This window comes from Chrysochloris asiatica, unplaced genomic scaffold (assembly GCF_000296735.1).
Source record: "Chrysochloris asiatica unplaced genomic scaffold, ChrAsi1.0 scaffold00412, whole genome shotgun sequence".
NCBI lineage: Eukaryota > Metazoa > Chordata > Mammalia > Afrosoricida > Chrysochloridae > Chrysochloris > Chrysochloris asiatica.
Window position 1 is genome coordinate 1,254,603 of NW_006408930.1, and position 11,339 is coordinate 1,265,941.

The 11,339-nt window shown below is 45.2% G+C and overlaps 1 protein-coding gene across 1 annotated transcript in view; it reads right to left on the reverse strand.

Annotated features, from left to right (window-relative positions):
- The window catches only part of IPPK (inositol 1,3,4,5,6-pentakisphosphate 2-kinase), a 133,640-nt gene that overhangs the window by 89,045 nt on the left and 33,256 nt on the right, over positions 1 to 11,339 (reverse strand). Inside the window, exons 2-3 of the mRNA XM_006876771.1 lie at positions 10,083 to 10,130; positions 7,187 to 7,282 (exon numbers count right to left, since the gene is read on the reverse strand). Coding sequence (XP_006876833.1) covers positions 7,187 to 7,282; positions 10,083 to 10,130 — 144 coding nt within the window. The remainder of the gene's footprint in view (positions 1 to 7,186; positions 7,283 to 10,082; positions 10,131 to 11,339) is intronic.

The following is an 11,339-nucleotide window of genomic DNA, read 5'->3' on the forward strand; positions in this document are numbered from 1 at the left end:
ATTTACATGATGGGCAGGGCAAAAAAAGGTAACAATTCCTGTTTGCGCAGTGATTCTTGACCTGAGAGCAAAGGCACATGGCACGTTTGAGGGCCAGGCACCGCAATGCTTTGCCTAGCTTCTTCTACTGCTTCTTATAGTTGGCACTCATTCCACCTCTCTGTCCTGTCCTGTATGTTTCACTTGGTCTCCCATGTCTTTGTTGCAGAGAGTCTGCTTAAGGTGTCTGCCTACTCCATCTTACTCCAAAAATCAGTTTTATACTTCTTGCCAATGCCTATTACTCATACACCTAGCTTGCATGACTAGAGATGAAATGACCTCGAATAAATAGGAATGAAATGACCTCAAATTAATAGGGATGAAAATGAACTAAATTCAAATAAATGGAGATGAGATTATCTGGTCCTGGGTAAAAGTGGAAAAGATAGAGACAGAGAAATGACACCATGAATTGGTGTAAACTGCTGTAATTTGATGGCTTGCCCTAGACTGGACTTTGCCTAAGGATGCTGATATTTAGAATCCCAACTGGAACAAGAGGTTCTTCATTTCCTCAGAGTACAGGTTTGATAGGGATGGTACTACAGAAATTGGCTATGAACTCTGAGGGGTGATAAAGGCATATCTTTTGATAGCATGTTTGCACTTATGATTTCTCTTTTCATGGTGGAGCTGGGGAAGAGAGGGTGGGAGGATTTGTTGATACAGAGACATTGTGTTGCTGCGTGTTAATTGTTAATTAGGTTAATTATGATTGTAAAAACTGTAATTGTAGAAGTTGTAACTCAAAGAGTTAACTAAGGGAGTAGGCACTGCTGGACTAGAGTATAGGAACCAAACTTAATGTCCTTTAAAGAGTTTACTATGCTAACATCTCAAGAGAGGCTCAGAGCAAGGGAATAATCTTCCCTCAGTTAATTTTATTAGATGCCAAACAGAGTGAAGCCAAGAACATCTTTTGGAGAAGCTTACCAGATCAGATGAACACCTGCAACAGACCTGAGTGACTGATCCCTGAGTGACCTCACCCTGAGAGTTTTTGCCCAACGGATGAACTAATTGTTAATGACTGAATTGGACTGGCACAATCTATGTGCTCTTTTTTTCCCCATGGAACAAAGGCCAAAGGGTGAACTCGACTGAAATGAGTTTATGTGGTTGTAATACTTAAGGTTTTGTGTCAACTTGAATAGGTCAGGATTGTTATGGTTTAGCACTTCAGATGTGCTTATTGCCATGGTGATGAAACCTAATACACACATAGTTAACTCTATGATGAATGACTATGAGCAGCTAATCATCTGAAAGGATAATTCCTTGGGGGTATGGCTGCTCCCAATATAATGGACATGCAGAAGGGACTCTCTCTCTCTTATGCTGGAGACCTGGAACTCTACAGTTGTAATCCATTTCCTTGATAATATAACATACATATATTTCACTAATTTTGCTTCTCTAGAAAAGCCACCTTAAGAGAGTGGTTCTTTGGGAAAACACCTTGAGAAAAACTCCCCCCAGGTCCTGTGCTCTACTTTTCTATTCCAGACAGTTTGTTGCTTTTGCTCAAGTTGACAGGTATTTCATGAATACACTGGAAACAACTTAGCTTTAATACTCTTTGATCCTGGCTGCAGCCTGTCCTGTGACTGGCATATACATTGCCAATCTACTATGCAAATCAGGTGAGTTTTCACTATTATGCAAATGAAGTAACTGTGGTCTACTGTGGTCAGTTCATGACCATGGTGGGAGTGTCAAGTCTTAAAACAGTGGAGTTTGTGCTTTTATGCATCTAGCCAACAAAGGCTTTTAGAGACAGAGAAGCAGGGGCAGAAGCAGTAGGAAGAAGCATAAGAAAGAAAGAAGAAAGACAAATCCATGAGAGAAGGCAAAGAGTCATCTAAAAAAGCTGCAAGAAGAATCAAGAGTATTGTACTGAAGGTGGGCACAGGTCCACAAGAGGCCAATCAGCATGTTGGCAGCAACAGGCTTATAAGGGATCCTGAGGCAAAGTCAATGATGATAACAAGCAAAGTCATGAGGAACCTGTCCTGACAGGCTGAGAAAAGCCCATCCTCAGATTGACAAAAGAGGGCGTGCATGACAGAGAAGAGTCTGCTTGCTTGCATTCTTTAGAGCTGTCCTGCACTAAAGGATGGAGACTCTGCCTACATGCTTCCTGATCCTGATTTCAAGTTGTATCCTGCTACTTCCTTAACAAATCACTTAACTGTGAGTCTGGTCTGTGGGTTCTATGTTCCCGTTGCAATGGATTATTGAGCCTACCAGAGAAGTAGAGAATGCTATGGTAAGGACGACTGGTATTTGGACTGGTAAAAATATTGGAAAGTGGAAGTATGCTGGACTTGAAGCTCATGAGAATCAGCTTTGGGCTGATCCTGGTCATTAAATCCCCCCTGATGTTAGGCAGGTTCTGATGACACTACTATTCTTACACCTTACTGGCTCTAAATGCCATCTGGAGAGACACAACACCACCTAGTCACCACCTTCCCCTTCCTGGATTCTAGAACCCCAATTTCATTAGAGCATCCTGCCCTCTCCCTAATGAGCAATTGTGATCACCCCAGGGTATTGGTTTGAGGGGTAAATACATGGCCTAATTCTGACTAAAGAGCTGTGAAGGAGGGTCTTTGGTGGGCAGTGGGTGGTGGTGGTGGTGGTGCTGAGAGCATGTGCTCACTCTGCAGACAGTACCAGAAGGATGATCCATCTCTAGCTGGACACTGTGTGTCTGAACAGGAATAACAGGTACAAAGATATGGCCTAAACAGAGGGCCTAGATGACTTTGCTGAGCCTCAAGTAAAAAATGAAACCTCATCCCTGGCTCCATAAATACCTTTAGGTTTAAGCCCCTAAGGTTTTCTGTTCACTGATACAGCTCACAGAAACTTCCTGGTACACAGGAGTTCAGAACAGATATCACCTCGGCCTCAACATCCCACCACACACACACACACAGGCCCTCCCCGCCTGCTGCCCGCGGCTCCCCACGTGCCTGGACGGCCGTGGCTGGCCTATGACACCTGCACACTTCTGCCGCCACCTGTCCAGTTGGTCAGTTGTGCTTGTTCCCAGCCTGTTTATGCCAGCTTAACTTGGGATTCTGTCCTTTACCTAAATATGTTATAAACAGAAAAAAAAAAACACTATTATGTAAAAACTCACTTGAGCACTTTGGACATAAAAGATTTTTTAAAAGGAGAGCTATTTAAAGTTTATTATTAAAATAGGTAGAATGCAACAATGGATAAGGGGGTAATTGTAAAAACTGTTAACTCTAAGCTTAGATTGCCTCACAAAAGTCCAAGTTCTAAGTGTACTTTAAAGAAACCAAAAGCACAAAGTTCACAGAAGGTGGATTTCAGATGTGTGTGTATAAAAAGATCAAGAACTACGATCAAAGCCTCCCTTACAGAAATGACCCACCCAGCGAGTGCAAGGTTGTGAGGTCACAATGACAAGAGTCTCCCCTTGGACTGGTCACCTTGGAGCCCACGCACTGCTGGGAAATAAGGCTGTGGTTGGTGCAAACGCCATGGATGTCACAACAGTAACATGAGGAGGAGAGACAGAGCAAATCCAGAGCCAATGGTGACTGTGTACCTACTCTTAACAGGTGCCTGTCACTGCTCAGCTCAAGTCAACAGCCAACAAGGTTACAGTCTGAGTAGAAGTATATTTCTCCTAAACAATCTTAGACTACTGATTCTATAAACAAGTCATATTTGTGTTTTAAGTCAGTATGGATTCTTTCTAACCTTTGACTACCTTTATTTCCTGGCATTTATTCAGACTCAGGAGCCCTGGTGGCATAGCTAGTAAGCTCTCTGCTGCTAATCAAAAGGTCAGCAGTTTGAACCCACCAGCAGCTCCATAGGAGACAGATGTGGCAGTCTGCTTCTGGAAAGATTTACAGCTGTGGAAACCCTATGGGGCAGATCTACCCTGTCCCATAGGGTTACCATGAGTCGGAATCAATTCGACGGCAAGTTTGGTTTATTCACACTCAGAAACCAGTGCGAGTCCTGTCATCTCACCAACTGACGATGACAGCACCAAGCACATACATAAGAACGCCCATAGTTAAAGATCCAGTTTGAGTCAAATAAAAGGCAAGACGATAATAGTTCCCTTAAGAAGATGTAGCTATTAGTGGAGATGTGGCTCCACACGCTTCTCCAGTGATCATCATCTCATCCACTAACAATGGATACAGGGAAAGCCCTGAGAACTTCCTGGAAGGGGCTGGACAGATAACAGGCATGCTGGCAATGTTTGTAAAAGCCTCTCGGAAAGAATAACACACTCTCCGCCACACCACCATACCACCATCACCACACCTGGGAGCAAGGTCACGGGCAGCTCCAGTGCAGCAGAAGTAAGGCCTACCTCAGGAGCCCAAACACAGGCGCACGAGGCCCACCAAAGTGAGACTAACCCTCTAAAACTACATCAGTAGTCACCTTCCTTCAGTATGAAGAAGAAACAACAAGAGAAGTAAGACACAATGTGCCCTGCTTTCTCATTAACTAAGCTCTCCAGTTCACAGGCCATGTGTCTCCTGATTTGAGACAACAAGCCTAGGCAAGTCCACTCTGTCTAGAATTCTCATCATAGGGGCTTGTTTTGTCTTGTCCCAAGACAGACGGTTCCAGAACACAGAGGATAGAAGTGCTTTCATGAAGCTCTGCTTTGCCCTGCTTGGCTCAGTTTCCTCTTCCATTTTGGGAAAGAAAGGACTGCAGTGATTGAGGAAAAGAGCATTATGAGAGTTAGTTTTTACCAAATGGTCTTTTGTGGTCTTATGGATATACTCCAAAAACAAGTGCCAAGGACGCTGACTCTAAGGAACTCTAATGTGTGAACAGCAGTGTGTCTGGAAATTTACTCTGCACCCTGAGTTTCAACCATGTCAGAATCCCATTCTTCTTGGGACAAATGTCCCTCTAGAAGAAGAAAGCAGGCTGTTTTACTGTGGCACATGTCTTAATCCACAAACCAATGAAACCTGAATTGTTTATACAGGCTTCCCACATATACCTTCATGACACATTCATTTTGATCTTCTCTGCTCCAATCAAAGTCAAAGAGTTCACTGCCATACCCTTGCTGGTGATACTCCTGCCACCAACACCTCATTTTCCCTTCAGAGCAGTCATCACACACATCAGATGTCAGCCACACTCTGTTTACTAGATGACCCCTGCTTCCACTCAAGGTCCTGGAAGCCTGGACTGTTGTAAGATAGAGAAATGCCTGACATGGCCAATATGGGCAACAGCCTGGCCTGGGCTAGCATGTCCCAACAGATGACACCTCTAAGAGTCTCTGCCAGTAAGGAAAACTGGCCTTCGGGTACATTTACCCTCACAGTGGACGATACTGTTAGAGGGGAAATGCTATGGAGAAACTCCAAGCCTCCTCCAGCCTCACCAGGGTGCCCTGGACAGGGGTCATCAAGATGAGTGTCTCCTAAGCATCTGTCTATTGGGTGTGTGTGTGTGAAGGATGCAGGATGGATGACTGACTCCAGTAACCTGTCCTGGAAAAGAACAAGAAATCCTTGATGGGGCTGTCTGCTGCCCACACAGCCCAAGACAAGCTCACCCCATATCCACAGAACTGGAGTCAAGTAATAGGATCAGGACAGCACCTCAGCAGGGCTCTCATAACATGGAACTTCTGTCTTCTTTACTAACTCCAGGGTTACTGGGCATCCCACTGGTTCTGGAAGCCAGCCTCTAAGGTGGCCGCCATTAGCCCTCTCCCCTAGTATACAGGGCTGGCTGTGAGGCCAATAGGATACTATGGAACAAACAGTTCTGGCTTCTGGGGAATAAGCATTCAAGACACTGTGGCTCCTGGCAGGCTCTCACCTCACTCACCTGCCACACTATGAGAAGCCCAGGAAACCAAGGCTCTCATCAACAGTGGAATGGCCTTGCCAACTAGATGGGCAAGCCATTCACATGGGAAGTCAGGCCTGCAACCTCAGCTGAGCCTTCAGATGGCTGCAGCCACAAGTCACTTCTTGGCAGCACCGTCACAAGTGACCCTAAGTTCAAGACCTGCAACTATAACATTCTCAAGTTCTAGACACTCAGGCTGTGTGAGGTAGTGTGTGGTGTCATTTAAGCACTACATTTAGAATCCCTTGCCTCATGCTGCAGATAATGAATATACTTAGTCTAGAGGGGCCCCAGCCTACTCAGGTTGTGTGTGGTATGCTGGGACAGCACAGCAAAAGGGGACTCCCTTCAGCTGAGTCAATGTCTGCTGATAGTCCATCTTCAGCTGAAGAACCTTCCTTGAATACTATTTTGCTGCTAAAACTGTTTAATACTAAGCAGCCTGGAAATCGTTATATTTCAAAGACACTTTTGCTCTAGCTCTTTTAAGTACTGTTTTTCTCAGGTTCCTCCTGAGGTACAGCATTTACACAAGAGAGGCAGTGCTCCCTCTGTTCAAAGTGACAGCCCCGGGATCAGTATGTTGAAGGTTTGATTTCAGATTGGCAGCCAGGTTGGCAGAAGAAGAAAAGTGGTGAGGACTAAAGCTGTCCCCCGGGGCAGAGACCAATGCTACCTCCTTTGAAGGGAGCCATTGGGGCTTCCTACACTGCCTCCTTTTCCAGCGTGTACTAGCAATGACTCTCACTTGTAAGAGGTTTTCCTCCTGTAAGACTACAAATCAAGGTAAGTGGGAAGAAGCAAGAGAGGCAGAAGAGGAGGCCATAGGTGCATGCATCTCAAAAACGCCAGGCCCCACCACCCACCCAATGTGAAACCCACAGGCTTCTGTGAAGCTGCTCTGAGGGTGTCCACAAAAGGCAGGGTTGGGAGATCAGTGACTACACCATGCCACTTAGACTATCACTGGAAAGCCTGCATCTACAAAACGACGCTGAGGGACTGCAGGACCAGCATGCTGTTGGAGTTCACAAAGCTTCCCTGAACCTTTTATCTTGCTCTTAGAAACTGGGAATAATAATGTTTGTTTTGCCTACCTCACCATGCAGAATAAAAAAAGCATTTGGAAATTCTGTAATTAACACAAGAGGTTATTACTAAGCACAAAGGTCCAAAATATAATTCAGATGCTAGCACTATTGACATGGAATTTGCCCTGAATTTAGGCTATATAAATAAAATCACTTACCCCAGAGTGAACATAGTTCTCCCCAAAGAACTCCTTCATGACATTTTTGCTAAAGTCCACTATGTTCTGTAGGTGCTGAAATATTTCTTCTGAGGCCTGTAAAGGTCAAGCACAGGAACATGTCAGTGACCAGGACCTCTGGGAAGAGACCCCTTCAGTGAGCTAAGATTTTACAAAACAATAAGGAATCTATCTCTTAACAGGGCTGTGGGTAGACAAGGGTCTTAAAAAAGTTTGCCCCAAAATTCCATTATCTTTTAAATCTATTTTTTCCATGAATTTTTTGATGCCTTCTCATCTACAGCTGCAGTCCTCAGATTCTGGGAAGGGAGATTTGCCAGGGTTCATGAAAAAAACCGTTGTGCCTGAGCCCCAGCACACCCTTCCAATCCAGAGCTCCCTATAACCCTAATGCTCAGGTCCCAGCTAAGTGGGAAAACACTTCAGTTTAAGAACCACTCCTGCTCCTGGTCAGGTATGCAGTGGAGAAAGTGGGGTGAGCCCTGTCCCTGATAGCAGCCCTGCACCTGCCTCCAGGAACTGGACTCTGAAAAGCTCTCCCATCCAAAAGTGACCAGAGACAGGAAATCACCCTGGTGTTACTCTGTCCCACAGGTGCCCCAAGGGTGAGGAGTCCACAGTGCCACCGTACAGAGCTCTCTCAAGGAGAGGAACATTCTACAACAGGAAGCCTGGTAGAGGCCAGCTGGGCATGTAAGTTGGTCTCACTCCTGGCCCCTGAGTTTGGAAGCCTGACACATGGCTCTCACACAGGAAAACTTCAAAGCTTAACTGGCTGTGTGGCATTTCCATATACCCCCTGGAAAGTTCCCCACCTCCACTCCCAGCATGACTCTGCACATATACTTAAGTCCACACAACCAGAGGCATGTGCAATGTTGTCATATTAGAATTAAGCCCAAAAGAATGTCCTAGAACTGTCCTGTGGCTCTGGCCAGCTGTGATAGTAGAGCTTCTGATAAAAAGGGGTGTTACTGGAATAACCTCATTGTCAACAAAAGAATTACCACACGTGACTGTTCACTCATAATGCAGCTGGTGTCACAATGAGCTGTTTAAATAAAAGCAAACTGTTGTCAGTGGAAGACTTGCCTATAATAAATCTAAATTTCAAAAATGGAGGCATCCACAGAATGTTGGACCTTTAACAAAGCGGTGGGTTGGGAACTGTTGTCACACAAAGAGTGGTGGGGGAGGCAGAGGGCAGGGAATGCAAGGGAAAAAGGAGACATGGCTAGAGGTGGCTACGAAACACTCCTAGTTTCCACACTGATGTATTTCAACAGAAATAGAACAACTCTCGGCACAGTTTGCTTCTGGAGCTGAAGGAGAGAAACGAAGCCTTTCTTGGGAGTACGCAGCTGGGGTTCTCTGCCTGAAAGCTGCCCTGACCCTTCGGTGAGCAGGATGCTACATATTTACACAATCTGCCATGGCTAGGGCCATCTTGTCTCCCCCATTCTCCTAGACAGACGTCTCCATTCCAGGCAGTGTCTTTCTCTAGACTGACCATTGGGCCCAGCTCCTCTATTGCAGCCGCTATTAGATAGAACACCGAACTCCCTCCCAGAGTCTCTAATTTCTCTTTCTATGACAAAAATCCCTGAGCTGCACCTGCCACTTCTAAGAGGTTAGCTGCCATCTTCACAAATTAACTGTTCCACCCTAACATTTCCTTCTCTGCAGCTTCCAACCCATCACACTAGTTGTTTCACCAGCAAGTCAAATTACTCATCTTCCCTATTCCATTGCTCATAAGCCCAAGCCCCACTCTACTGCATAACCATTCACTTCTCAAGCACACCTCACCACAGTGTTGCAACGCACTGTTCACAGGTGTGGCCAATGTCTCTTGCTTTTGTTCTTGAAATCAAAAAAATGGGCTTTGGAGTCAGCCCCACCTAGACTCAAATCCCAGCCCAGCCATTTGTGAGAGGAACAAGCCAGGGCAAGTTTCCGGCCTCTGTGAACCTCCCTTTTGTTCAATTACACAATGAGGAAACTCTGATCTCCTTCACAGGGTTGCTACTCATATAAAGGGCTCAGCCCAGTGTCTTGGGCATGGAAGTATATTCAATACATGGTATCTACCATTCTTACAACAGAGACACAGGTACAAAACACAACAGGGATGTACTGGATGGCATGAGGGCATGGAGGGCCAACTACTACAATACCATAGCAGAGAATGTGAGCTGAAGTCCACTTGCTAAATAGCAGCTGGAACTTTCTGAAGATGATTCATGGCATTTTGCTTGAATTATTCAATTATTGTTGTTGCTGTTAAGTGCCGGCAAGTCAGTCCTGACTCTAGCAACCCTGTCTAGGGTTTCCAAGCCTGTAAGTCTTTTCAACAACTGAAAGCCTCATCTCTCCTGAGGAGCTTGAGCCACTGACCTTGAGATTTGCAGTCCAGTGCTTATTCTCTATTAAGAACTTTAATCCATTTATTAGATCTCACTGTGACTATGACATAGACTATCTACTACAGGTCTTCCCAGGCTTATTTCTATAGACAGGATTCCACACGGGCAGAAACTGAGGTAGCAGAGGGGCACACGACACTGAGGCCTGGCTTTGGGAGCCCAGGCACTGAGCAGGTCCCACACACTTGAGTAGGATGGCTCCTCCCAACTCAGCACTGCAGAGACATCACTGGTAGCCTCACTCTCCAAGGTAAGGAGTCACAGTTTTTGAGCAGGCATTTTAAATAAGAAAGGGCAGACACACCACTCCCTGGCATAATGAAAATTTTATAACCAGCATTAATACTTACGCATCAGAAAACAATGTAAGTTATCATAAATAATTTTTTTAATAACTAGATGGCAAATTCCCCCTACAGTACTCTCCTCACAAACACAACCCAACTTACCTTACTCCTATTTGGATGAAACTTCAGAAAGCGCAGCACCACACAACGCTGTTGGAAAATAAAACAAAATTCTGGTTATACTCTGCTCAAAGCCTGGACAGCTGATGGTGGCTCGGGAGAAGAGGTAGCAACTCAGGGAACCAGAACCCAGGCCTCTGTGGGTGAAGGCCATAGTGAGTGCTCAAAGCGAGGACTAGGAAGCTCTAGGACAGCACTGACTCTAGAAAACAGTCACTGGTGTCCAGGAAGGAGAACTACCGGCCCAGTCACACGCTGGCAAGAGCCAGGAGAAGGACATGCTCTTTGACCCACACTGGTTCACTGCCAGGAAATAATGAAGGATGAGCTACTGAGCATCATGTCCAACAAGCATGGAAAGGTTAAATATGCTGTGAACCCTGTAGAGAATGTAATACCTTACGTAATCATTGAAAAGAACATAAGAAAGTTCTGTATTACTCATGTATAATCGTCATTAGCTGTCAACTGAAGAAAGGTTACAGAAAAGGGTTTATGGATTACAGCCATTTTTGTAAAATATTATAAATGCACACGCATAATTATATATAAATATATATCCACTAAACGTCTGTCAGTGTGTCACTCTGCGGTGGCTTGTGTGTTGTTGTGATGCTGCACTATGCCACCCGTATTTTGAATGCTGGTAGGGTCAACCATGATTGACAGGTTTCTGCTGAGCTTCCAGAATAACAGAGACTCAGAAGAAGGAGAGGTGGACTGCTTCTGAATGTTTAGCCACTAAAAACATTATAAATAGCAGTGAAACACTGTCAGATAGCACCAAAATACTGAACTTTGAAACTTGATGAATAGCACCAGAATATTGCAAAATATACTGATGGCATTCCCACACCCTCCATACACAGAGTAGACAGGGATGGGCAACTTGGACATTGGCTACCCAAAATGGGGGGTGGGGGGCTACAAAGGCAAGAAGTGACTGGTTTACAAGCTTTCAAGAGGGAACCTAGATCCAGAGGGCCTGGAGGAAGGTAGAATCTCCAGTGAGTAGTATTCAATCTGACTAGGCGGAACTGATGCAATGAAATGCAGACGGGTCTCTTTTGATACAATAGTGAATAACTGTTATCAGGACTGAAATGTGAGGGTCGGAAATGTAAAGGTGGACGTTTTATAGCATGGAGGGGAGTGATTAACTTTTCAGTCTAGGAGCAGAGGTCCCTAGGACCATCAAGGGAGAAGAGCAGAGAGCGGGACCCTACCCAGAGAAGCAGT